General features: G+C 57.1%; 1 protein-coding gene across 9 annotated transcripts in view; it reads right to left on the bottom strand.

Moving 5' to 3' along the window:
* Positions 1 to 27949, bottom strand: part of RALGPS1 (Ral GEF with PH domain and SH3 binding motif 1) — a 233187-nt gene that overhangs the window by 43546 nt on the left and 161692 nt on the right. For all 9 annotated transcript variants that reach the window (XR_004902354.1, XM_036022249.1, XM_028512846.2 and 6 more), the window contains 2 exons: positions 6040 to 6177; positions 3766 to 3859 (listed from right to left, as the gene is read on the bottom strand). Coding sequence is in view for 8 of the 9 variants with exons in the window: in XM_036022249.1 (XP_035878142.1) it covers positions 3766 to 3859; positions 6040 to 6177 (232 nt within the window). In the remaining variant the exon portion in view is untranslated. The remainder of the gene's footprint in view (positions 1 to 3765; positions 3860 to 6039; positions 6178 to 27949) is intronic.

Here is a 27949-nt window from a genome sequence, read left to right as displayed (position 1 = left end):
AAGGGAGGGGCCTGAACCAAAGCCGTGAGCTGCAGGAACGTGCAGCAGCCAAGAGAAGAGAGAGGGGACGCTGAGGTCCCACCAGGAGCGGTAACGCCGCACGGCTCCTGCCCTGCCCACCGGGACGTCCCTGTGGGCCTGACGGGCCCTTACCCTTCGCTCTTCCCAATGGCCCCCTGGCCAGGAGGGACGGCGGGGCGGACAGAGAGCCTGGTGGACACTGTGAGGAAATGAAGCCTCTGTCGGGGAGAATTACACACTTGAGGCGCCCCTTTCTGGGATGGGGTACAGCTTCCCACAGGGCGGAGGGAACCCTGATACAGGTCTTTAGACAGAGCCCCCCACCCCGAAACAGACTGCTTGCTCCCATCATTGTGGAGCCTGAGCCCCAAGCTCCCCCTGGGTGCCCTGGACCTCACCGCCCAGCAGGAGGACCAACCCACCCCACACACGCGGGGGCAGGCTCTGACGCTCCTTCCCCTGTCGTGGCCAAGGGAGGAGTACCCAGACGGGCCTCTCACGGGGGAGGGGGATGAAAAGGAAGGGCAGGGCCGCCCAGCAAGCCCCCTTCCCGCAGGAAAGGGGGAGAGAAAGCGCAGCCCAGGGCAGCCCCAGGGGCACAGGGAAGTCCCCGTGTGCGCCCTCAGCGGTGGACCGACACAGCATGCAGACTGTGGGCTGAAGAGAAACCGGCCCGAGAAGGGACAGCAGAGGGGCGAGGTGGAAGGGGGACTGCATCCCCCAGGGGACCAGACCGAGGACCGAGTGAACGAACGCCCAAGCAGCAGCAGGCATCCGCTGCCCGGCCGCAAAGACGGAGATCAGACAGGAGCTCACGGGTACGGAGGGCAGAGGGCATCCACCACGTGGACTCCTCGAACCCCTGGGAGAGGAAAACCCAAGAAACGGCGCGGAAGGAGCCAGGGTTATGCACCAAAAGAATCCCTCTGAAGTGAAGGAGCGCGCCCCGAGTTCCAGGGAAACATGGTACAGACCCCCCACTGCAGGCGTGCCCCTGGCTGGGCTCTTGAACTTCAAGGACACCTCCACCCACCAGGAAGACAGAGCGAGACCCGTCACGAGAGCTAAAGATCGGACGGAGTTGGGGCTTCTCTACAGCATTACACGGGGCCGCGCGGCAACGGAGCAGGGTCCTCGAGTCCCGGGGGGGAGGCATGAAGGGGCTCGGCCCCGCAAGCCAGGGGCTGGTGTGTTCCTGAGAGAGATCGGAGCGTGCGCGGCTCGTGAGCACCTGCTGACCTCGCCCAGGTGAGGGGCCGCTGTGAAATGAAGACTCCGGGATGGAGGAGCTGCGTGCGGGCAAACAGCAGGTGGAAAGAACGGAATCTGCTTAAAAATGCCGAACAGTGGGAGTCGGAATTCCTGAACGGGATGTGTGTGCTGTAAACTTGGACTATGCAGGGATAACAATGCAGCGAGCAGAAACCTGGAAGGTGGTGGAGTGGGGGTGTCAGGAGCGGGAGAGCGCCCGCGTTCTCGTCTCGCGGGCCCCAGTTCACAGTGGGAATCAAGTTCAGACACAACTGAAGGGCTCGATCCTGTTCATGGCTTCCTGGCCTCTTGGTTAACCTTAGAAGGCTCTTTCAGGAACTAGTACCTTTCGGGGTGGGGAAATATTTATCTAAAGAGTAGCAATTTCTTATGCTGTATTTCCGTTCCTTTTTTTTCTGGTTAAATTAAAATAAAATGAAAGTCCATACTGTTCATTAAAAACAGCAAGTGTAGCGTGATTCGACTTGCACAGATTCTAGCCTCGCATCCATCCGCCTGCCCGCCGCCCCGCTCTGTGTACATGCATGTACTTTCTGTGCACGGAGCACTGTCCGGAACTGTGTTCGCCTACCGCTGGGGGGAGTTTGGGTAATTGTTCTTAAGTTTTAAAAACAAACGCAGAACACCCGCTGAGAAGAACAAAGCACTGGGTGGCCCCCCCACCCCGGCAGGACAGGGCACCTCCGGAGCAGAGGGGGCGGGGTGTGGGGAACGCAGCCCTCGAGGTATCAGCCAAGCGGCTGTGTCCTTGCGGGGGCGTAGCACGTCTCTCGCTGGGCGGTGGGGCGTGGGTTCCCGGAGCAGAGCCGCTCAGAGCCAGGGAAGGGACCCGCTGCCTGGGAAGGGACTCCCTGGACGGCCCGGGCCCGGGGGCCGCGGACGCAGGCCTCCTCCCCGGGTCTGTCCACGTGGACGACGACGACAAAGGGCCCTTGCGGAGTCCAGGCCGACTGCCATCCGGCGAGAAGCGCTGGGGGTGCTCACAGGCCTTTGGGGGGGACGGGGCGGTGACTCACTGCCTGCGGGCTGTCCAAGGATTATCTCATGGGCAGAAGTATTTACGTTTTTCTCCTTAAGGGACATTAGTGTTAATGAAAAACTACTGTCTCTTTAATAGTGCTACCGGCACGGGAATGGAAAATATTACCCCAGAACCTACGTGGGAATAATTTCACACTCCGGGGTCCACTTTTAAGCACAGCAAGTGCTTTGTAAGTAAAATGAGCTCAATTTGTGGCAAGCATAATTTTAATGATATTCTCTGGCTTTCATCTATTGTTGTTACTATTACGTAATAGGTCAAAATTTCATATTGGATTTTAACAAAGAATCACACAAAAGCAACCAAAGATATTATGTCTCGTTCCCAAAGTCATCGCCAATCGGCAGGGCCACCTACGGAACTCGGAAGAGCCACGGTTTCCAGGCCCCACCCCGACGTCTGGGGAGCCCGCAGTCCTCCCGGCTGCCCGGCCGCGGCCAGGGCTGAGGGCTGAGGGCTGCTGGTGTGGGGCTGGCGGAGGCGGGGCGGTGTGCACAGCCGTTCCCAAGGCCCCGGTGAGTGAGTCGTGGGTAACCCGGGGGTGTCTCTAGGGACCACGGTCCCCTACAGTTTTCAGTGACTGAGATGAGGAGCAATCGGGTGATGCAACAACGCTCAGACCCCGCGCCGGAAGACGTGAAAACGAACACCGCGGCTAACAGGAGACAGAGGAGCTGCGGTGTACGTACCTGAGGCGACGGGTAAGATGGGGTTTAGAAGAACACACGTGAAGGTGACATTCGGGGGGCAAAGGATCAGTTACAAGATGGCCGAGACTTGCCTCGATGTGCCAGGTTGTATGAAAACCCGCTGGGGCTCACGGCTGACCTCAGGCTCCAAACGAGCCAAGAAGCTGTCCCGTCAACCCGGCAGGGTGGACAGGAAACACCCTCCGCCTCCCTCCCAACAGGCAGAAACGCTGCCTGAGTTCCCAGGGGCCACAGATGAGACGGAACTGAAGGCCAGAGCAGGGGGAGTGGGAGGTGCTGCCAGAGGCCCCGGGGCTCCGCAGGGAACTCGCTCTGCCCCTGAGGGCTGCGTGGGACGGACACGGGGCCGCAGCCAGCGCCGGCCAGCGCGGGTCTGCGGAAGGCTGGGGCCACGGGGAGCCGCCCCGTCTATGAAACAGGCTCTCGGAGAACTCTGTTTGCCGGCTCCGAGATGCGGCCAGAAGGCTGTCCTTCCGCCCAGCACTGGGAATCACTTGTGAGAGCCGGCGCCTGCACCTCGCGCAGCCTGGAACCCAAACCCACATTGCCCACACAATCTGGGAGAGCCAGGCCTCGAAGTTCACCAAACACCCTCCTCAGGGCCTGGGGGCCTGGGGGCCTGGGGCAGACGGTACCGCTGCGGGCCAGTGGCGTCAGAGGTCCCGTCCTGCGCACATGCGTTCTGCGTGTGCTGGGCCGGGAGGGAGGGCGGGCACTCACTTGTAGTTGTCGTCTTCCACGAACTTCTGGAGCTCTTCGATGTAGCGCACGGACTTCAGGTACTTCTGCACGTGGGGCAGGGTGGTCAGGTGATCTGCCGGAGGCGGACAAAACCCAGAGGCTTCAGTCTCTCCCCTCCCCAGGCCCCAGGTGAGAGATGCAGGAACCGCTGACTCTGGCACCAGACGTCGGGCACTGGGCACAGAGGGGCCGTCGGGCCTGGGCTCCGCCCTCACGGAGCGCCCCCACATGGCTGGGCCATAGACACCACACCCCGAGGCACCACGGTTCTTTGGTCAGGGAAAGGTCAGGGACCTTGGGGAAAGGTGGCCTCCAGAACAGGCCACAACCGGGTGTCTGTGTCCTGAAACAGGTTTCCGCTGGGGCCATCTGGGAAGCCTCCCAGGCTTGCCCACCCATTTGACAAGAAAGCAAGAATGAATGAAGAAAACCTCATCCAGCCTGGCCCCACCTAGATCCTGGCGCAGCTGGAGCACCTGGCCCAGGGGCTGAAGCTGCTGCATCCTGGGAAGGCGGGGCGGGCCCAGATGCTCAAGCACCTGCTCCGTGCCAGGCTCTGTACCGAGAGACTCCTAGGAGTCAGTTGCTTTGGCCCTCACAGCTGCCTCATTTGGGGGGCACATATGTCCGTTTCACAGAGGAAGAAGCCATGGCAACTTGCAAAGCTTGTGTCACTGAGCGAAGGGTGGCAGAGCTGGGTTTTGATCCCGGGTCACCTTCCACCCCACACTGCCTCTGTTTCCCAGGGTGGCTGATGCCAGCTGCTCTCCGCAGACCGTCAGCGTCACTGCACTTCTGGGGGGGCCTAAAGTCCTCTAGGACCCTCTGTGCCGTGCCCCTCGGGGTGAGGCAGGACACAGGACGAGCTGGAGGACAGGTGGAGGTGGTGGGGCAGGCTGTGAAGAACAGCAGAGAGGGGGGAGAAGGGCCCTCACTCTTGGGGGTGCATCCGGGTCACATGAGGAGCACCCGATGGCTCTGCCCTTGACCTTCGAGATCCTGAACATGTCATTTTTTAGGGTCATCCAACCTGCAGCCTGTGGGCTGCACACGGCTCAGGATGGCTATGAAAGTGGCCCAACAGAAAATTGTAAGTTTACTTAAAACATTATGAGGTTTTTTGTGTGTGATTGCATGTTGCAGCGCATTTAACGTGTGGCCCAAGACAACTCCTCTTCTTCCAGGGTGGCGCAGAGACGCCAGAACGCTGGACGCCCCTGTGAGTGTCCGAGTTCTCGTCTGTGCTGTGGGGACGACACCGCCTCCCGAAGCTGACGGTGGGGCGGGGGCGGGTGACGGTGGGAAAGCGAGCGTTTGCTGAGCTCTGACGAAACGCCCGGGCCCGCACATGTATGTCCACGTGTGTACAGATGAGAACATCTCAGACTTAGAGAGAAAGTGACTTTTCAAGAGGCAGGGCTGAGATTTGAACCCTAGTCTGTCTGACCCCACAGCTGTGTCTGAAATTGCTCTGCTGGCCGGCAGGACACTGAGCGCCGATGTGACTGTCAGTGGAAAGGGCCTGGGGGCGGGGCGAGGGCTGCATGGGGGGCACAGTCCCCCCGCCCCCGCTCCTCCAGTCAGAGAACAGCCGGATGGCCCTCCCAGCACTCTGACTGCCCAGCTCCCTGGCCCTCCCCCAACAACCATCTCCTCTACCTGTTATTTCAGACCGCCCCCTTCACGGTCCCACCTGGGGTCTGGCTGTGGTGGGCAGAGCCTGGCTAAGTTGTCTGCCCACCATTTCCCTCTTCCTTCTAGACCCACAGCCGGGCTGCCTTTCCCAGCCTCCCTCCGCAGAGGTGCCACACGCAGGTCTGGCCCACAAAACCCAGTCTCACGTGATGCTCTCTATCCCTGCATCGTCCTGTCGAGTTCAGGGGAGGAGTCGGGAGGGGCCCGGGGACATGGCAGGGGGACACAGTGGAGGAGGCAGGGCCCCTGAGTCCGCCTACAGAAGAGCTGCCCACACAGCTCACGAATATTCTGGCTTGAGAGCCGGACAGACAAGGACTCTGCCACTCACTAGACACGTGATCGTGCAGACACGTGACCACCTGTTTATGCCTCAGTTTCCTCACCTGCAGTACAAAGATGGGGACCTCTGGTCTGCACAGTTTGTGAAGATCAACCATGCACGTAAAAAATCGAGCACACGTGTGATGCTCAAGATAGAGCTTTCTCACGGACAAGGGGCGGGGCCCAGACGTCAGGGGCGCAGGGTTTCTCAGTGCCGGCAACCGGGGTACTCACCGTAGCTGCAGGAGACTTGTAAGTCGGCGATGATTCGGAGAATGTTGTTCATCTGATTGGACCTTTGCTCGTTTTCCATGATGCTGCCTGAGGCAGGGTACGCGGAATCGATGTAGATTAAGTCCAGAAGATAGATCCCTGAAAGCAGAGAAGGTGCTGAGTGACGGGGGGTGCTCACCACGACCAGACAGAACAGCAGCAAACAGAGCTGCCCGGCTGGGCAATGTCAAGGGCGGCGCACGGGAGACTGAGACACCCTCGGACTTCAGCCCCAGTCCCGGCTGGCTTTTCACACAGATGGTCCGGCGATAAATGGAACCTCTGCGTGACAACCAAAAGAACGGCGGCAAGATTTCAGCACCTCTGGTTCCTGCGCTCTTCAGCAGCGAGGATTCTCTTCCTTGTAGCCCATGTGGGAAATAACGGGACGTGAAGGAGATGAATGAACACTCGTGCTTCTCACCCACCGATGAAGTTTAAGGGGTCTAAGGTATCGCGTCCAGAAGAACCCATTTGGGTGAATTCAGTTCTTATTTATTCACTTTGCTGTACATCTGAGTGTCTGTCTGTACTGGCGCACACATACCCCCCCCCATCATAAATTAACTAGGAGACAGAAGAAGAAATGTTAAAAAGCAACAGTCCTTGGTGTACAAAGCTAAGGCTAAACAAAGAGTTCCCCTGAGGGTGCTCAGGAGGAAAGTTACAGTGACACAAAAGTGCAGCCAGGACAGGCCAGTGTGGAGCCTCGGCACGGCCTCCCGACATCAGCCAGGGGGATGCTGGAACGTGCCGCCTGGCCAGCGGTGGGCAGGAGGGTGGCGAAGCGGCGTGATGCGCTCCCGGCCCTCAGCTCCCTAGCCTGCCCCAGGAGCGCAGCCCAGACCCTCTGGGGGCCTGCGGCCTCCGAGCACTGCCCTACAGCTGTGACGTGGGCGGGGCTGACCGGGAGTGGCGATGCAAGGCGGAACTCGGGGCAGAAAACAGTGGCCAAGGCGAAGAGGGATGATTGATCCCTGATCAAATCACAGCTGACTGAGAAGATCTAATGACTGCGCACTTCGGGACCCAGAGCAACGCTGCATCAACATGCACAGAGCAAAAGTATGTCCGAAATAACAAGTGAATTCAACGACATAACCGCCCAGGGGCCTTGGGCATGTCTCTTCTAGAATTTGTGTGTGTATAAAACACACACACACACACACACACACACACACAGATACATGGGTATATTTGTACATATATAAATATAGCATTTGAGTAACAAAATCAACAAGCTTGGTATTACATAAATGAAAGTGTGATTCTTTTCTAACATCCATGGAATGCTCACAAAATTGATTATCTGCTAGACTGTAAAGAAAAGTTTAATAAGTTTCAAAAAGTAAATTAGCCATACTCTTTGGCCTTATAGTACATGCAGGATTTAACAATGAATATTTTAAAAGTCTAACCGTTTGAGAAACACGAACATGCACACATACACACACCCACAAGAAGCTCTCAGATCAAATAGAAACAAAAAACCTAAAATAAAAATCTACTTACAGACGACAGTAAGAACACACGTTAACAGTTCACGGCATCGGACTAAAGCGGTGATCAGAGGAAAACCTATAGCCTTAGAAGTTTCCCGTTAACCTACTGACCGTTACTGCAGTGTAACTGAGCAGGTGGTCAGACGTCGGGGGGTTCTGCACGGGTGAGCGAGCACCGTGCTGACTCACACACCCAGGGCGTGATCCACCCTCACAACACCCCACTTTCCGGAGGAGGAACAGGAAGCGCAGCGGGATGTGCAAGTGGCCCCAGGCCACACAGCTGGTCACTGCGACTGGGGCCCAACTCGAGCAGCCGCCCCCGAGGACTCCGCGGTCAGCGGCTGCAATGGCAGTGGCTGCGGCTGCGGCTGCGGCTGCGGCTGGGTGCCCTGAGCCATTCCTCTGCTTCTGAAAGAGCTGCGCGTTGTTAGGGTAAACGTTCAATCACAGAAACACGTGCTGACACTCCTCACAGGAACCATCCCCACGTCCACTCTCTCAGTGGATCACGTGCCCGAAATTCCAGTCATTAGAAATAACTTCCCCTGCCCAGAAGCTCCAGGTTTGGTAGGTTCAGGTCCACAATTTACTCTTCCTCTGGATCTTGTTCTTCCTCTCTCCCCTTAAAACGGTAACTCAGCTACCTCCCCAGGGATTCGGCGGTGGCCACCCTGAAAATACACCCCCCCCCCCCCCCCCCGCTTTGACCTTGTGCTGAGCTGGAGGTGACGGGATGAGGGACGGGGCGGCTTCGCTCCAGGTGAGAGCCTGGTGCAGGCTCGACTCGAACCCAGCTGCCTCTGCGTGGCTGAGTGCCGCTCGGCCCAGCAGCAGACACGCTGCGGAGCAGGACGGAGCAGGACGGAGCAGGATGAGGGAGAGAGAGATGGACGCTTCCCTGGGGATTCACCACCAGCTGGGAGCTCACCCTCCTTACTCACCCCTGCGATCCTCCCACCAACCCAGGAGGACGAAAGAGAACACGGCAGCTCAGAGGAAGGAAGAAACCTGCCGCAGGCCTCACGGGAGGCGCGCGGGCTTGGAGCAGGCCTGTTTGGCTCCAGTGCCCATGTTCCCACCCTTTCATTGACCATCGGAACACACCGGGAATCGCCTTTTCTCAGGTAACAGCCCAGCATGGAAGCCGTGCCCCGTTCCGTCCTGTGAGGATGGGCGCTGGTCCCTCTGCTTCCTCTCAGGTCCCGGGTTCTGCAAACAGAGGCCGGGTTCTGCAAACAATGGCCAGAGGCTCGCCTTTGAAGGCGCCGGCAGGCCATTTCCACTGCCCTGCCCCCACTTGCACCCTGGGAGCACGGGGAGCTCACTACTTCGTAAGAGCAAATGCCACTGTTCGAGCATTCATCACCCACCTCCACGAAATGCGCAGACCCCGACACCTGCCTGCTCCCCAGAACCACAGAGGGCGGGCCAAGGCCACAACATGCTGAGGACTGAGGGGACTTTGCAAAGGAGGCCTCCAGGCCCGGGACTCGGAGAGAACTTGATCCGCAGCAGTGCCTGGACAGAACCGCCAATAAAGTCTCTCACTACCATAATAAAAACCCCAAAAGCAGCAAATCTTCCACAGTTAATACTGCACAAATCCAGGGAGATCTTTTTGGTATTATTAGCCTGTAACTGGAAATATTTAAAAGCCTGCACCGTAATGAAGTCATAAAAACAGCCACCTCCCACGTGTGCTGTGCCGGCGCTGTGCTAAGCCCCGTGCGCGGTCCGCACGACCGCACCTGGAAGTACGTGCTCATCTGGGTCACCGTGCCCTTAGTGCCTGGTCCCTGGCAGCATCAAGGCCCTGCAAGCAGAAAGCGTGTCTTGCTCCACGAGCTCAGTCCCAGCGGCTGGAACAGAGCGCTTGGGAGCCGCTCGGTAAACATTAGCTGAAAGAAGGAAAGCATGAATGAAGCCGTATTTTTTTAAATTCACACAGTAACCCAACGAAGGACATCATTACCCTCATTTTGTGGCCGAGTAAAGAGACACGGAGTCAGGTGGTGAGGATAATGAGCCTGAGCACCACGTGCCCGGTCCCAAGCTAGGAGCGTTGCCCAGAGTGCCGACTCCTGACACACCAGCGTTGTCGGGGGGTGTTCTCCCTCTTTCACAGAGGGGGGCACTGAAGCTGCCAGAGTCACTTCACTTTTCTAAGGCCGCACAGCTGGGATGTGATGGAGGCAGGATTCGAACACAGGTCTGTCCGGGCTGCCATAATGTCTTTCTTTTTTTTTTTTTTTTTTTTTACCCCAGCCAGTCCTCTGGTGCCTGGTGGCTGGTGAGGCGAGCTGAACCCACAGGTTTCCAGGCTACGGCGCCCCTGCCTGCTTTCTCCTTTAGCGTCAACACCCTCCAAGGAGGCTCGCGGCTGTACCGTGGCCACCTCCCCCCCTGCGTCTTCCACTTCCTCCCACTGCCTCCCTGGCACCCGTCATGGTGCATCTGCCCAGGTTTCATTGTCAGTGCACCCACCCAGGCCTGGGGGCCCTGCCAGTTCTGCCACGTGACAGGCAGCTGTGGTGTGAGTGGGAGAGTGTGGGGCTCCAAACCAGGAGGCTTGGAACCCTGGTGCTGCCACGCTGGGTGGCCTCGGGCAAGCCTTTCACCCCCCGGGGCCTCAGTTTCCTTGACTGTGATGGGGAGTAATGACAGTGGTTGTGAGGAGTCTGCTGGCCCGGGGCCTGTACCACTGAGATGCCCAAGAAGCCGAGCTAACCTCGAGCCTGGCTCCATGGCGAGGCCCCACGGGAGGGATGCACCGGCTGGGTTTGCCATAACCGTGGGTGGCGCCCAGATGCAGACCATGTGGTGGCCACCCACCTCCGGCAGGCCAGTGCTGGGAGCTTCCATCTGGGCTGGGACAGCACAGCTGGGGCGTCTCAGCTCCCTTCCTACTTTACAGAGTTACTGCAGCCAATGAATCTGTCACTGGCTTCATTAAGCTGCAGAGTGACTAGACCAGCCACTGGCCCTGGCTGCCATGGGCCTGAGTGGTACCAGGGACTGGGGCTAGACTGGGAGGAACGGACACTTTGGAGGAAACAACCATAATTGTAACCACCACTCTCTGCGACAGGAAAGGCTGGCCTGCCTGTCTCATGGAATTTAGGTACTCTCCTTTTCCCATTTCACAGATTCGTAAACCAGAGCTTGGAGCAGTAAGGTGACTTGTCCAAGGTCACACAGCTTGCAAATGGGGCAGTCAGGATTTGAACTCAGGTCTGCCTGACTCCAAAGATTTGGGACAGAGAGCAATGCTGTATGCTGGGGCTGGAAGTCATTGGCTGGCACAGGGACAGGGGTCCCAGCCACAGAGATGGGGGCTTGAGGACCCCTGCTGTGCCCTGCTTCCCCACCCCCCCCACCCCCCCCCGGTGACGGTGCTGGCAGCCTGTGGCTTGCCCGCCTGCAGGCTGGACCTCCTCTAAGACAGATAGCTACCTGGACACGCCTGTGCTCTGCTCCCGCCCGCCATGCCCCACACGGGGCCTGGTGTCGTTGCTGTGGCTGCAACGTACGTGCCAACCCGCCTGCCGTGGTGCGGCCGACGGCAGTGAGCGGCCCTCGGCGCGCTCTGCTGTAGATGCCCTCCGCAGCTGGGCTGGTCCCAACCCCAGGGGCACGTGGCCAAACCCTCTTCCCGACAGTGGATCCAGGCCCCCCACCAGGGTCTGTCCGCAAGATGCCCCGACCCCGAGGAGGGAGCGCCAGGCTGACAAAGGAGGCGCTCTCCTGAACAGACAGACGCCTTCTCTCAGGCGGAGGGGCGCCGGGCTCCATGGAGCAGAGCCCACTGGACGCTGGGTGCGCTGGGCCCGCCGGAGCCAGAGCCCATGGCTGGCACTGCGCTTCACCACAAGCCCAGAAACTCACTGCCCTCTTGTTCCTCCCACCGCCGCCCGTCCCGCTGCCATCCCGACTCTGGTTTGGGCTCTTCTCACACAGCTGTCTATTTAACAAGGGAAATTCTGCTGTGCTGAGGGAAAAATCCCTCCACGGCGTAACAACACGCCACATTTCCATCTTACACTTTCCATTCTCTCGAGCTGTCCTCTAGAGGGGGAGATAAAAGACTGTGTTCCGTGCTGTCCTGCTCTGCCTTGGAAAAACCGCTTTCGGACTGCAGAGGCGGGGAGTGCTGGCACCAGAGCCGCACTGTGTGGTTGGATCGCGTCAGCCGCCCCGGTGAATTCCAAATGAAATAACAGAGCAGCAGCTCATTAGGATTTTTTTTTTTTTTAAGAGAGTACAAAGCAATTCCGTCCACTGCAGGGGGAGGTCTCAGCGGGCCGCTCCGGCTCCCTGTCAAGATGCAGGAGACTGTGAGGATTAATTAGTGCCCGCTAATTGATATTAATCATGCAAAACATGAACTGCAAGAAAAAAAAACCCTATGTAAAGACTGTTCCTCATGTGAAATGTGCTGCAAGCCAGCCGACACCAAGACACATGTTTCCCCCGTCTGCGGGAAGGGGGCGGGCCCGGGCAGTCACATGGCAGGTGGTCAGAGACCGTGTTTCCCCACAAGCACATGGCCTTGCTTATTTCATGGTGTGGCGTCTCATGAATCACAAAAGCACTCGGGCAAAGTCCTGCAGCCTGCCCAGAATCCAGGGTCCCCTCCTGGCTCCCCGAGGTGACATGAGGACACGCCCACAGGTCCCCACGTGCCGTGGGGATTACCTGGTCACCTACAGGTGCAACGGGGTCGCCTGCTGTTTGCAAATGTTCTCCCAGGGAGCCGCGGGACCCTGCAGCACATGCTGGTGTTCTGACCAGCAACGGGGGAGGCCATGAGGAGACGGCACTAATCTGGTCCTCAATGTTCGGACTGTTTCGTGCTGAACACTGTGCTAGGTTAGCTACACGTGCTACCTCATTTAACCCTTCAGCAACTCTATTGGCAGCGAGAAGAAACTGGCACTTCCGTTCCCTTAACATCCACTCCCAATTTTTCTGGAAATAGCCCTCACTTCTCCCTTGGGGGGAATCGTTCCTCCCACACCCACGATGCATGTGGTTTCGGTAGGTCTGAAGTCATTCTACTTCCTCCCCTGACCCAGGGGTAGGAGCACTCCAGATGACTCAGATATGAAAGAAGAAATTAAAATAACAAACTATACAGATATGAGGTGCAGTCAAAGCCACGTCACTGCTCAGAGAGAAATCTACAGCCTCAGGTGCTGATATTAATAATTAAGAAGGGCAAAAAGAAATTAATTAGTATTCATTACAGAGAACTAGAAATAAACCAAAAAAGCCAAACAAAGTAAAAGGAAACAAAGGAACTATAAAAACAGAAACAATGAAGTGATAAATAAAACTGCAAGCTGGTTCTCTGAAAAGCCAAGGAAGCAGACGACCCCCTTGGCCAGTGTGATGAGGCGGAAAGAAACGCGCACAGATGTACCGTGTGCGGGCGGAGGGGCGGGCTCTCCCCCAGAGACGGAGGGGTGTGGACGCGGTGGCGGTGTGCGTGCTGCTCATATCAACATACTGGAAAACCGGCTGACACGGGGCTTCCTAGGGAAGTCTCCCCCAAATTGTCTCAAGAAGAAGCAAAAAAACTTCATTACCCATAAAAAGGAAAATATTAACAACATTGAAAAAGATACTATTATTAAAAAGTACAATATCTAAATGGTCTTATGGAACTCACTCAGTGTTTTAAAATAATATTAGAAAGTAGCATGTAAAAGGTTAATAAAGCACACAGGTTTACCACAGGAGTGCAGCGACACTTCCAACAATCTTGAGAGAGATGCTGAAAAGTGACGGGTAAGTTTAATATCCATTCCTGATGAAGCACTGAGCTGGTAACGGACTTCCTCAATGTGATAAGGGATGCATGTCAGGAAAGTTAAAACAGTGTTCTTAACACGAAATCCCCTTACCAGGGAGCAATCAAGAACACCCGCCACTCTGCCATCATTTAACACTGCTCTGCATGCACCAGGCAATGAGATAAGACAAGAAAAATGTGTTATAAATATTAGAGATGCACATAATATTACTATTATTTTCAAGTGATAGAATGTTATCATATTCGGTATATAATTAAATAACCTAAAATAGTCAACTGAAAAACTATCAGTACTAAATAACAGAGTTAAGTTCAAAGTAAATATACAGAAATCAACAGTATTCTCATACACCAGCAATTATCAACCAGAAAGTGGGAAATAAAAAAGGAGGTCATGTACAATAAAAACAAAACTATAAAACTCCTGTGGGTAAACTTAAAAAGAAATGTGTAAGACCTACATGAATAAAACTTACGTCCTAGAAAACTTATATAACTTTTACTGAAATTAAATAAGCACATATTCTGAGCTTAATTCTTCTTTGAAGAACCTACTTTGATGAAACAAAAGCACAATTCTTACAAATATAAACCATTTCTCTGTAACTCTGTATCTTAATTGTCACAATGAGAATTGTAACACTTTGATAATTAAGATAAAAAACCCATAAAATGAAAATATCTTAAGGGCAGACAGGAAAGGAGATGTAAACAGACGAGGAAAACCATGGCGTTATTGCTGGCGGGGCCTCCGCATGGAGGTCATGGTGCCAATGACCGCCTAATGAACATGCGACTTTCACGTGACTCCAAACTGACGCCAAACTGATTCTCCTGGGATGGAAAGAGAACATTTCCGAAAAATGACCACGGGCACTTGTCCCAAATAATGCATGAAATTCATAGAATTTCAAAACTGATTTCAGGGCTCACCTAGAAAGGTAAATACACGAAACAGAACGTTCTGAACAGAAGAAGGGAGGAAGAGACTTGTGAAAACGCGCCACGAGGCGGAAGGGGCGGAGCAGGGCGGCTCGGTGACCGAACTGGACGGACACCAGCGAGCGGCACCGGGTGAGAAGCGCAGCCGTGGGAACCAGGTGGAAGACAGAGGGGCACTTAAATCAGCTGGAAGAGGACGCGTCCTCCAGTTACATGGTCTTGGGACAAAGGGTTGTCTGTGTAGGAAAGTACAGGGCCTGGCACAAATGACACCCCCTTTTTATTAGGAAACCTTTTATTACAAAATCACAGGCCTGTGATGGCCATAATCAAGCCATTTTACACTCATGACATTTTAGGCGAAGCGTTCAAATTAAAGCCACCAATGATTACACCCGTACCATTACCCTGCCGACCACATCGAAGCAGGTGTCCCTCCCGCCGGACCCCGCATGAAGCTGGGTGCCTGTGTTATTCCTTGAAACAGTAAAGTCCAGGTGCATCCAGGACTGAAATCTCAATGGTAAGACGAGCACTCGAATAAAACAGGCGAAAACATTTTGATAACCATGCGGCACACAAAGGCTTAAGCGTGACACGAAACCTGAGCCACGGAAGAAGACCGGCACGCTCACTTCTGCGAGACCAAAGGAAATGCCATCCACCAACTTGAAAGACAAGTGTCAAAATGGGGAAAATACTTGCAATTTAAAGACAGTCTGTAGTTCTAATACATAAAGGCCTCCTGCAATAAAAGTAAATAATGTCACAGACGGTGATCAATAAAGACGTCCCAGATGCCCAAGCCTCACTAAGAATCAGCACGTACACAGGAACACAAGCTTGTTTTTGTTTTTGTTTTGTTTTGCCATTTATACTGGCAAAGGTCAACAGGGTCGACGGCACTTGGTGCCGCTGCAAGAGCGCGGAAGAGGCGGCCCTGCCGCAGGTCGCCTGGAGCGCGAAGTGACGGAGGCGGCAGGGGGGAGGGGGCGGCAGAGCGGGCGCTGCCTACCGACAACCGCTCACACGCGTTTCCAGGACCCGGCAACTCCCCTTCCAGAAACGTGTTCTACAGCAACACCCCTGCAAACTGGCAAAGCAAGAACGGAACGCACCACCGTTTGTAACGTATAACTGGGAAGCGTGGTCTGGATGAGTGACTTTTTATGCACGCAGGGGGCTATGGTGCAGCTATTAAAAGGCTGAAATACATCTCTAAGAACCGACAATAAGAGACATTCATGATGTGTTGTTTTTAGGGAAAACAAATCAGGTATGATTTTGTACGCAAGGCGGGGGGGGGGGGGATAGAGAGAGCGAAAGAAATGGAATATATTGCCCAATCTGTTAATGGTAACCATCTTTAGGGATAGAATTTTAGGGTTATTTTCTGCTTTATACAATATTAGGTTAATTCAGCCTTTGGTTACAAATATGTGTTACTTTTAGAAATATAAAAGAGCCAGATCTTCCTTCCCTGCCTCCTTCCCTTTCCTTCCTTCTCACTACTGAAGAAGCAAACACTCCCTGGGCAGCGAAAAGGGGGGCAGTGTTTTATGCCAGTGGTTTTTCCGAACATTCCCAGCTCCTGCTGAAGGCCTGGTCTTTAGGGTCCGGTTTGAAGGCCATGGGCTTCCCCAGCCGCCCCGGAGTCTGCAGGCCCAGGCCGTCATGGACACTCCATCGCTCCTGACTCCTGCCCCCGTCCTTGGTCTCCACGTCCCACCCACCCCGCGCCCTGCGCTCTTTCTGAAACCCGGCCAGACCGTGCCATTCCCCAACTTAAAGCTACTCGAAGGCTCTCCATGCCAGCGGGCAAGGGCTCCTGGCCCTCTGGCTTCTGCCCACGCCAGCACCTCTGGCTTCTTTCTTCCCCCGCTCTCGTGCAAGCTCCTCCAGCCGTCTGGGCCCCTTGCGGCTCCCTGCACGAGCCCTCTGCTTCATGCCTCCGAGCTCTGCTTCATGGCTCCGAGCTCGGCAGAGGTGTTTCCTCCCTTTGCCCCCTCCGACCTCCTCCTCCTCCAGCTGTTAGCTGGTGCCTCCTGGGCACTTAGGGCGGGTGCCCTTCCTCGATGACAGCGTCTACCACACGCTCCTCGGGGGCCAGGGCTGTCTCATCCATCTCTGCGTTCTCAAGGGCCGAGCGCTGAGCCCAGCGCACAGGAGGGGCCTGGAGAACGGACGTGTGGGGGGCGATGGGGCCAGGTGTGCATCTTTGCTTGCGCACACACATACACACACACACACACACACACAACTCTTCCGTCTGGCCTCTGAAACCCCCCTGCGTGGTGGAAGGGAGTACCTGGGGCTGCCAGGCACCTCACCCCTCCGCCCCTGATAGGGTCAGGCCTGCGTGCCGCTGTCTCCAAGCTAAATATCCACATTTCTCCGAGTGCCGTAAAGGGCTTCCAGAGCCGCTGACGTCACCAAAAGGAAATGCAAGACGATCCCCCCAGTGAAAGCTGCGGAAACCTGCCTCGCGTTGGGTAGAGCCGAGGCTGCCCACGTGCCAAGGAAAACACCCGCGCCGGCCCTTCCAGCCCTGGCTCACAGATCCGCTACTGTGCGCAGACGGGCTCCCTGGGCGTCCCAGGCCACCCGGATCCCCGCCAGGGAGTGAGCTCACGGCCGGCCGCTGCCATCACCGGAGTACTTTCCACTTCCACCGCTGTGCTCACGTGTCTGTGACCACCCTTCGTCTCGTCTTGGAGTGTAACGAAAAACCAGGGAGGCAGAGGCAGAACTGCCGGAGTTGGTCCTTGCTCAGTGGAAACTGGGTAACAAAACACGACGTTCTAAACCTCAGTCGCCAAGCCCTGCATTCTCTGGAAAACAAGCAACGGATTCTCGGAGAGTTAGCTAGATCCAAACTGGTGTTTACTTTTTTAAAGAAAACTCTTTTTCGATTCTGCTGAAGTGACACACCGAAAGGCTCCTTTGGGGCCCCTTTGGAGGAAGAAGCCACCTGACTCCTAGTTTATGTGCAGCCTCGGGCCAGGTGTTTCCGACCCTCCCGGCCTTGCCCCGCAGAGACAGAGGGACGCAAGCCCCTGCAGGACCGCCCAGCAGCCCGCTTTCGGGGGGCCAGGGGCTCTTCCTGCTGCACAGTGGGGGCCATGCCTGTGGGCTCTGCCCTCTTCCCGGACACGCTGCATACAGGAGGCATTCGGCCCAGCCAGATCCAGCTGCCCCGGGCCCAGCCTGCCCTTTACTCCATGGTCTGGGGTGGGGGGCTGACAGGGGCTACTCCCCCCAAGCCTGTGAGCCAATCTCACGGGGCAGGAGAGCGCTCAGCCCCACCAGCAGGGGACGCCTGCGGGTCTGGGGCCGTGCCTGTGGGCGGGATGGAGGAGGGAAAAGGAGAGCCAGGGCGCCGGCGAGGGTGGCACTTCGGGCTGGAAGGCCCACTCACATCTACTCCCGTGCCGCCCTCCCCTGCCCACTAGACTCAACTCCCCGGAGAAATGATTCAACAGACTTGACCTCCAGACTCTGGTTGGTTCTCCAGCACCAACTTTACTCCGCCCTGGCTCCTCCCCTTCTTCCCAGCTCACGGCCATCCCAGCAGGCTTTGGGGCCAACCCTACCCTCACTAGGACACTCCTGGTTATATCACCGTGGGAAGCTTTTCAGGGAGGAGAGAGGGCAGAGTGGCAGGGAGACATGTCTGCTGACCAATCAGAAGTGGCGAGGGGCATGAAGGAAGGGGGCAGGTCACTGTGGGGAGAAGGGAGGTACAAGGGCACAGGGGGATGTGCTTAGGGACCAGCCCACTCGGGGACGTCCACTGTCCCTGTGAAAGGACCTCAGTGCTCCAAGTGTTCACTGAGTGCCTCCCAAGTCCTAGACACAGGGGTACGGGGGAGGACCTGACCCCTGGAGGTGTCCTGACTAGCCAAGGCCTTCAGGAGAGGCAGTGATTACACAAACAATGAAGGGCATGCAACTGCTGAAAATAATACTCTAGGACACGCTGACTTCGGAGAATTATCCTCAGGTGCCAAGGAGAGACCTCAGAGGAACCGTGGCATGTGAGACGGAAATGGGTTGGTCACATCTTCAGCGCCCACGGGGCTCATTAGCCTGCCCTCCCTGCCTCAGCCACTCAGCCCCAGACGTGTTAAGTAACCCGTCCGAGGTCGCCCGGCGCACACCCGGGAGAGGTAGGATCTGAGCTCGGGTCATGTGGCTTTAGGGACAGCACTCTTACCCACCGTGTTACATGCAATATTTATAGCTCAGCATACACAGAAGAGAAATAACATCCAAACTGGAGATGTCGGTGTTCAATCCCTGGTACTGCAGCTTATTTGTTCAGTGTGACCCTGGATGAGGCCTTTGACTGCTTTCTCCAGTTGGAGACAGGGGCAGGACCTGTACCTTGCTCACCAGGCCAAGGGAAAGACAAAGGCAGACACCATGCAGGCAAAGGACTGGCACAGCATGTAGCTAACGCAGGCACTCCATGAAGTTACTTGAGACAAAAACCTTTAAGAAAGGGTGGGGGTGCTCGTCTATTTCTGGAAACCTTCCAGAAGAGACTAGATAACCCCTCATACAGCCTCCCCTGACTTATCACTAAAAATTTTAAAAGATGTTATTTATTTATTTTGAGAGAGAGGGGAAAGGAGGGAGAGAAGTGTCGATGTGCAAGACATACAGGAACCAGGGACCTGGCCTGCAACACAGGCTTGTGCCCTGCCTGGGAATCGAACTGGTGACCTTTCCGTGTGCAGTCCAGCACTCAATCCACTGAGCCACACCAACCAGGGCTTATCACTAAACTTTTTTCGACTAGGAAAAAAGGTGAAACATATCTTATCAGCTGAGACTGACAGATAGCCTTATTGCTACAATTTAGGGAGAAATGGAAATTACTATAGGCAGAAGGAGACAATAGAAGTTGAGCAAATCTGGACCTTGTCTTTTGAAATGGAGACAATTGGTCCCTCCCGGACCCTGTCCCCAGACCTAGGGACGCTCCCATCAGCTCTTTCCCTCCATGTGCCACACCCACCTGCAGGCCGCAGCCGCACCGGAACTGGAGTGTGTCCAAAGGGAAACCCCACTGCTCCGCCCGCTGGTAAACACCAAAGATGATAGATTTGACCTTGTTCAAGAAAACGTGCAGGCGAGAGGAAACCCAACAAGAGCACGTGGGAAGGCACTGCCAGATAACGGGGTCTGGCCTGCACGCAGAAGGGGCCGAGACGTGAGGACGCATCTCCCCAGTCCACCCCAGAGTCTAGAAGAAAGTTTCAAGGCACCCTGACCGGTACAAGAAGACAAGGCCGTGATGAGAGAACTGAAACTGCAAGAAGGGGCAGAAACAGATGCGTAACGTAAGAGAATGCAAGGAAAGTAAAAAACAGCAGGAGAATGAAAAAGATTAACATCAGAGGCAGCCACGGGTGGAATGGGTACCTTGGAAACTCATGTCAATGATGAGAGGGCCAGCTTGGTGGGGGCGGGGTGTCCCCTGGGTGGGGGGAGGGTGGGAGAAGGACGCACACAAGGGGGCAGGGGCCTGGCTGGGGACAGCGCGCCGACCCAGGGAAGGGCTGACGGAGGACTCTGCGCCAGGCCCCGGGGAAGGGGTGCGTTCTCAGACAGATCCTAGGTAAATGTTTGCAGTAAAAAGGAAATCCTGCAAAGACCCGGGCAAAACCCAAAAAGCAAAGCATCCCGCAAGACTCAGAAGTGACCACGCGCCTCCAGGTGAGCCGCAGGGGCCACTCTGTCCTCAGCGACAAGGACAGTGCGACAGGCACTGCTCGCCCATCCAACAGCTTTCCTGTGAGGGAAGAGCCTTCCCAGAGGCAGGGAGCACTGCTTGCTCACGAATGTTAGTGGGCATCTGGTCGTTTGTCAACTGCTCTGATTTTTTTTTTAAGAAGAAAAATATTGTCCCCTAGTAATTATGGGGCTTAAGTCTAAAAACCCAAAGAGACTTGACATATGATTTTGAGTGCAGTAAAATCCAGTCAATGCACATTTTTTCCATGTAAGTTTATGGGGTTGTTTCCCCGTCGCCGACCAAGGGCCTCGGAGGACGCCAGCTTCTGGACGCGCCACGAACGGATGACACGCGCTCTGGCCACACGCCCCCGTCAGCACCCTGTGCCGCCAGAACCGCAGACGCTGCCCCGACGGCGGGGTTGGAGAGCAAGCCCTCGGGGGCTCTCACAGCTGCACGGGACCTGGGTGATGCCGGTGAGCTCCCAGGATGAACCCCTCCCTACGGGGCCCCGGGGAAAGGCCACCGGGTGACCGGCTGTGACAGCACAGCACAGCCATTTCTGTCACGTCCAGTGTGGGCTGTGGGTGCTTCCTGCCAGCTGCCTGACCACTGGGTACCCAGAAAGCAGCAGCCCATGCTTGGCCGTGGAGCGGCTGCCCCGAGGGCAGCCGACAACAGTGTGGGTGGGCTGGGTGGGTGGGGGCGAGGGGGGCTGGGGACCCCAGTAAGAAGGTCCCTTTGGAGTTTGAAAAAGCCCATCTCAGCCGAAGTGGAAGTCTGCCTTGGGGAACTGGTGGAGGGAGAACAATGTGTAAATGTCCTACCTCCCAGGCTGCCGTGGGCGCTGCTCCGGGGAGAGGCCTGCGCCCCTACCTCGTCAGGGTTTCCTGACCGTGATCTGGCCCAAACCTCACCCTCACACCAAGACCTCCCTGCGCAGGGACGGAGCGGGGAGGCAGGGGCTCAAATGAGGCTCCAGCATGGGTGGGGGGTAGTGGGAGCCTTGGGCCAGCGAATGCCGGTGACTGAGACTGTGGGCGTTGAGCTCCTACTATGTGCCAGGCTCTGGGCTAAGAGCCCCACCCGCACACACACAACCCCCTCAGGTCCTCACTGTACAGGAGAGGGAAGTGAGCCTCGGAGAGGCAGGTGTTCGTCAAAGAGCACCCAGCGAGTGCGTGGCCGAGCCCTGACCACGCCCCGGTCTCACTGTGGAGTCGGGGCTCCGGCCCACGGCGTGCCCCGCCTCGCCCCTCCTCGCCCTGGTCCTGTGGGACGGTGCACAAGTGTGTGGAGCCTGAGGAGGGGGCTGGGATGGGCACCACCATCTGTGGGGCGACCCTCACAGCCAGACCACGTGCGCTGGGCCTCAGACCCGCATTCTCAGCTCATACGCCAATAAGACCTCAATGAAAGCGCCGTTACCCTGCCATCCAGGTGGGGAAACCGAGACTCAGGGAAGTGCGGTGAGTCCCCAAAGGTCTCCTGGCCAGCAGTGTGAGAAGCCCGGATTTAAATCCAGGTCTGGCTGGCCCAAACCCATGCTTTTCAACCCCCCGGCCATGGCTGGGTGGGCCGTGGGGATCGCCTTCCAGGCGTGAATCTCTCTGTTTTGTTTCATGCCACCAGCTGTACCCTGGGGCCCTGGCCCTTTGAGACCCCCAGGCCAGGCCTGGAGGGCCGCGTCATACACCCTGCTCTCCGAGAGCAGGCAGATGTCCTGTGGGGACTGGAAACACCTGTGGGCCAGAGCGGGACCCGGCTCCAGGTGGATTACCGAGAGCTCAGCCGGAGGCTGGTCTAAGCCCCACCGCATCTTGCTCCAGCTGCCCCGGCCACACTCCCGGGCTAAGGCCTTCAAAGCCAAGTGCTTCCTTCGGTAGAGGCGTCCGCTCCGGTGTCAGCCCTGCCCCGGCCATGAACCCTGGGACTCGGCCCCCTGCGACTTCTCAGCTTTAACAGTAAGACACCAATGGCCACCAGTGTGGACAGGCTGGGCTTGGGGGCAGGAGGACCACTGCCCTCTGGCGCAGCCGCTGGGCCAAGTCCTCCGGAGGCCGGCCTGGGAGGTGGGTGCTCTCGGTGCCACTGGGGCGGGGGCTCCAGAGCAAGGCGGTCTGTGGGGAGGGCCAGCGCCGCCACCGACCTGCTCCCAGTGGCCTCTGGGCAGTTCCCCGGCCCCTCTGCCCCCCCCCCCCCCCCGGTTTTGGCACGGATGCAATAAAGCGGAGGGCCCGGGGCTCCAGCCGACATCGGAGGCGGCACCAGGAGGGGTCCAGGGCTCGTCCCAGACGGCCCCTCCTCGCGTTGCCCTTGAGGCTGACCCGCCAGGTGCCAGGAGGAGAGGGTGAGGCTGGCCTCCGAGTCTCCTCCAGACTCCCTCCAGCTGCGCGCCCTGCCCTACCTACCCCGAGACCCCTGCCTCGGTAATGACGGGCCGCCCAGAAAGAAGGGGTTGTTTCTGACGGGGACTGTTTCATCTCCAGCTCAAATTATACATTGCGCACTAACGTTCCGACTCCGGTGTCTTCGAGAATTCAAACGAGACATAAACACACTCCCAGGAGCACAGAGCCTGCATTCATTGCGGGGACCACCTTGAACAAATAAGAGGTGCCACCAAACCTATTTATAGTTCAAACATCTTTCCACTGTCTTTCCTTTGAGGCCCATTGAGGCAGTTCCCACACAAACAGGGAAGACCGTGCGGCCCCGACAACCACTCACTCATTCATTCACTGGGGCCTGGCGTCTGGGAGGAGAGCGGTGAAGTCCCACGTGGGGACGCGGGGAGAGCGTAGGGGCCCCGTGAGGAGAGGTGCGGGGCACGGGGACGTGTGAATTACTGAATAAGAGCTCTCGTGTGAAACCCATTACATCATGAAGTGTAAAGTAAGACCACAAGGCCGACGCCGACAGCCAGCAGGGCTGTGGTGGGCGGGGAGGGCCCAGACGCTGCTGGCGGCGGGGTGAGGCGGCGCGGCCTCCCAGGGAAGCCTCCGGGATTCCAGAGTCAGAAAACGGCTGGGGATCCCGCTCTGGGGAGCTTCTCCCGAGCACATGGTGTGGAAGGCAGGGAAAGCGGCAGGTGCGCTGGGGGACATCGACAGTGGTTCAGAACACAGCAAAGTGCAAACTGAAAACCTCCGAATGTCCAACAGCAGGGAGACAGCTAAGGAACTTAAAATAAACAGTACGACAAAGTATGGGAATAAATACATGGAATTATCAGGTGCTGAGCCGGAGGGGTTTTAAGTGCTGAAGACATTTACAGCAGTGTCATCCAGGTGTCTGCATTTTTTAAGGAGAATGTATTCATCTTTTAGCAAGGTAAAATGTGATTCTAATCACTGATACTGACTGTCCGATTTACGTTTCTCACCAAAGTAGCAGTACATACACATCCTATATTATGAAAACATGTACGTAAACATGTTTGCACACACATCAATATGTACGGGAGTGCAGTCAAAAGCCCCGGAAGAGGCGTGGTTTGCTGCCCAGACCCAGGAAACCTTGCGTCCCTGCTCCGCCCAGTGATTTAGCTGGTTGCCCACCGTGAGGGGCCTGTGAGGTTCAGGGAAGCCCGCGGGGGGTCGGGGGTCTCCTCTGCAGCCAGGACAACGGACCTGTGCAGCCCCTTGCAGCCCTCCCCAGCCGGGTCAGGGCTTTGCTGACCTCACTTGACCCTGGAGCGCCTCCAGCAGCTCCTGTTCCTGCTTCCCTCTGGACACGCCCACCCTCCCGTGGCCTCCCGAGTCCCTGCCCCACGGGCCTTCACCCACAAAATGAGGTCGGCCCACTCAGCCTGGCGTCCCGGGCCACCCACGGCGCGGCCTGTCCTACACACCAGTCGCAGCGTGGGGTGCCGCACACCGTCCGTCGGACACTGTCCGCACTCTCAGAGCCCGAGACCAGGGCCTCCCTAACTTGCACACTGGCAGGTCAGTGGGGATGGACTCACTGCCCACTGTGAGGTGACCGGGCCTCGGACACTGAGCCCTGGGCATTTGTTGCCACCGGGCAGCAGAGCCTGCAGCCTTCGCTAGCCCAGTACCCAGCCTGCCAGCCACCCCGACTCACTCCCCGGCACCCGGGGAGAAGGCGGAAGAAAAGGCGGGAGGCCTCTCCTCCCGGAATGTTCCGAAGGAAGACGCTGACACTCAGGGCGTTACGCCCACTTTCATCGGCAGACCTGTGTGAGGCTGGACTTTACAAACAACTGTGAAAACCCTCGTCCTGCAAGGGGCTGTGGAACACATACTCCGAAAGGACAAATTCGTGCCAAAGATTCACTTACAAATAAGGGGAAACTGTGATAAATTTTTACATTGTAACTTTGTATATTCAAAACATTTTAAGTAAGGGTTACATTTTTTAAAACGTTTAAAAACGGCGTTAGCAAAAAACTGCCAACTGTTCATACTTGGGACAAAATATCTTTTATTCTGGGATCACGCCCTGCTTACACTGTCGGTGTTAAAATGTTCCTTCCTCTAGGAAATAATAATGGCAGTTTATATTTTCCTCATTCGCCATTAAAAACAAGCTTGCGGCCCGTGAGAGTCCCCAGAGTTTCCTTTGGAAGGCCCCCTTGCCCACAAAATCGAAGTCCGGGACGCACTGGCCCGAGGCCGCACGAGGCTCTCCCCCCGCAGCGGCTCCCCCGGCAGTGGCCAGCGGGCCGTTGGCTGCCCTGGAGCGAGCGGGCCAGAGCTGGGAAGCCCCGAGGGTGGCTCCTGAGCGAAGATGCTAAGGCGGCCGGGCCGGGAGGCAGCTCTGTGCGGCTGCAGGCTGCAGGAGCTCTAACACTTACCCAATATTTGAAAATGGAGTGAGTAGAAATTTCAGTTTGGCACAAAAATCTCAAGCTTGTGCTCACCTCTTCCCTCTTTTCTTCTGTCAGGGTGTCTGTGTCACCGTGGGCTGGACCACCTGGACCCCAATCTCACTCGTACCCCCCAGCCCCTGGCACCCTCCTCGTTGGCCGGGCGCAGGCCGTCACAGCCCGGGCCCTGCACCCATCTCGGGGAGCGTCTATCTCCCAGCCTCCACACAGCCCTGGGGGGCTGCCAGGCGCTGCTGGAGGTGCTCACCCCACCGCAGTCCCCATGCTGCAGCCCTGGCCTCCGGCCCCTCCACAGTCCCACCCCTCCTGGTGCCCCCCACCCATTCCCTTTGGTGGCTGGTCTTCCCCAGCAGCTGCCCAGCACCCCCGCCCGCTGCCGTCCCTCCCTGCAGCACCCTGCTCTGCCCCTCCATGCTCCCCACCCGCCTTCCCCTCAGGGCCACCCTCACCCCAGCTCCTCCAGCGGGGACCCCTGGCCAACCCCGTGTTTACCTGGGGATCTCTGCTGTCTCCCTACCTACACCACCTCATTTTTTTCATGTTTAAAAGAGCATGTTTAGTCTTTTCCAATTAAAAGGGAATTTACGTTCATCCTGGAAAACAGATAAAAGCATAAGGAGAAAAGTAACCCCCGGGAACCCCACGGCTGTGAAACAAGCACTCGCACCGAGGTGTGCCCCTCACACAAACATGCCCGTCGACACGAGCCGGCAGCCAGCGCGCTGCTGTGCGGTGCTGGCGGGCTGCTCCGTCGGTGGGAGCCCCGGGGGTCTCATTCTCCTGTGAAAGGGGAGGGTCCCAACCCGAGTTCGGTACTGAGCTGGACACCCCAGGTGCCTTCTGTGAAGGCATGTGACGGGTGTGTGGGCAGGGGCTGCCGCAGGCCCTTCCTCATGCACACAATCAGAGCTCTCGCTTTGCACAGGTGCCCAGGAGGTCCCAGGGTCTGGGAGTGAACAGTGCAGCCCACGCGTCCGACTGCCAGTCAGGCACCCAACTTCCGCGGCGCCCCAGAGTCGACTCCAAAGGTGGGAAGAAAGGCAGGAAAGGGCAAGGTCAGACCCCGGGGGTGGAGAAGAGGGGCTGGCGGAGACAAGGGAGCCCAAGCCCCCTGCCCCTTTCCTCTCACACACTCAAAACTGTGACAATGCAACACTAATAGCAATCGTAGTACCATAAAAGCTGGCCGTGTTGGGAGCTCACCATGTGTCAAGTTCAAACAACATCTGTCATTTGTTTTCCTCCAAGTGCGGACACACTTCACTGAGAGGCTCATGGGTGGTCCAGGGGTGGACGTCTGTATCTCTGTCAGCGTGTATTAGAAAACCTACAGCATCTCAAACCCTAACATCACAGATATGAGTAAAATAGATTTAAAGAGAAAAAGTAAGAAAGAAGTACACATAGTGGAGATGGTCCCAAAGGTCGAAGTTTGGGGAAACACGGGATTACCCCACCAGACCCGCTCGGCAGCTGTCCTGCGCTCGTGTGACAACACGCAGGGAGGTTAGGTGGCACCCTGGGGAGCGGTCACGGACCCCAGAGCCAGGGTCCTCCTCACCCTGGTCCCTGCTGAGGCAGCCCCTGCCTCTCCCCTTTGCCCTCGCCGTGCCAACCCACCGGCTGCTCACACGGGGCCCAGGGCTCTCTGCGCTCCAGCCTCCCTGCGGGCCACACCCCTGGCTACTGGGCACCCGTCTCCCCACACATCCCCATTGTCTTCTTGGTGGTGCTGTCCCAAAGGGCAGGCAGGTTCATTGGGGCTGCAGCCAGGCAGTCAATGGCTGAACTTGGCCTTACGCTCCAGCTCGTCTTTCTCCTTCTTCCTTTCCTCCCCCTCCTCCTCTTCTTCCTCCTTCTTCCTCTTCTTTTTCTTTAAAGGTTTTACTTTTAGAGAGAGAGGAGGGGAGGGAGAAAGACAGGGAGAGACACATCGGTGTGAGAACATACCCATTGGTTGTCCCTCACACGAGTTCCAACCAGGCAGCGAACCTGCAACCCAGGCACGTGCCCCGACCGGAAATCGGATGTGCGACCTTCCGCTTTGTGGGATGATGCCCGGCCAGTCAGGGCTCGTCCTCTTGACGGCTCAGGGGTGGGAGGGGCCATTGGCTACACTGAGCTCATCTGCCAGGCGCTTGGCGATGGTCTGGACGGCCCAGAAGGCAGCCCCACAGGCACCTGTGTGGGGCATCCAGATGGCCTGACTCACATGGCACAGAAGGGACATGCCCACAGCCTGTTGTCTCACGGTTCTGGCTCGCCCAGTGCGAGTCCAGTCCTCCCGCGAGCCGCTGTTGGGGACAGCACCGGCACCTGCAGGGGGGCCCCTGCCGGTGAGCAGGTAGAGAACCTTGAAGGCATGCTGGATGGTGGGCGTGGGCGTGAGCTTCTCGCCATTGTTATGGCCGTCCTCCACCACTGAGTTGGCAAGGCGCCCCACAACGGGCGGAAGTGCTTGGCTGCAGAGTGCCCTGTACTGTGGGGGGGCACTTGGCATATTTCCTCTTTACCACGATGTGATCCTGCAAGGAAGTGTCACTGGTCTGTCTGCCATCGGAGCTCCAGGTCCCCAAGAGCTTGATTCTGAGTCTCTGCCACTGCAGGTGCAGCCGTCTTCCACTTGGTCATCCTGGGGGTGCAGCCGGGGAGTCTCTGCCGCTCTGCATGCACCGCGCGCCACCTTGGCGCAGACAGGAAGAGCCCCGCAGGTCTCCCCCCATTAGTAGTCGTGCCCACTGCGGCACCCGTGGCACCTGTGGCCAGCACAGCCAGGCACAGCGGGGCAGGCTCAGGAGCATTTATGCAGCCACTGAATAGGGTGCCCTCTGCCCAAGAAGCAGAGGACTGGGTGGAGTGGACTGGGTGGTGTGGTCAGGCAAGTCTCCCATGGCCCTGGAAGTCAGAACCTCCTGCGGCCTCCCAGACTGGCCCAGGAATGGCAGGTCTGGAAATTTCTCCCAGCCACAGGCCACACCAGCAGCCTCTTGGGGACAGGGCCACGGGGTGGCTGG

The sequence above is a fragment of the Phyllostomus discolor genome, chromosome 3, assembly GCF_004126475.2.
Source record: "Phyllostomus discolor isolate MPI-MPIP mPhyDis1 chromosome 3, mPhyDis1.pri.v3, whole genome shotgun sequence".
Taxonomy (NCBI): domain Eukaryota; kingdom Metazoa; phylum Chordata; class Mammalia; order Chiroptera; family Phyllostomidae; genus Phyllostomus; species Phyllostomus discolor.
This window is presented reverse-complemented; position numbering and strand designations above follow the sequence as displayed.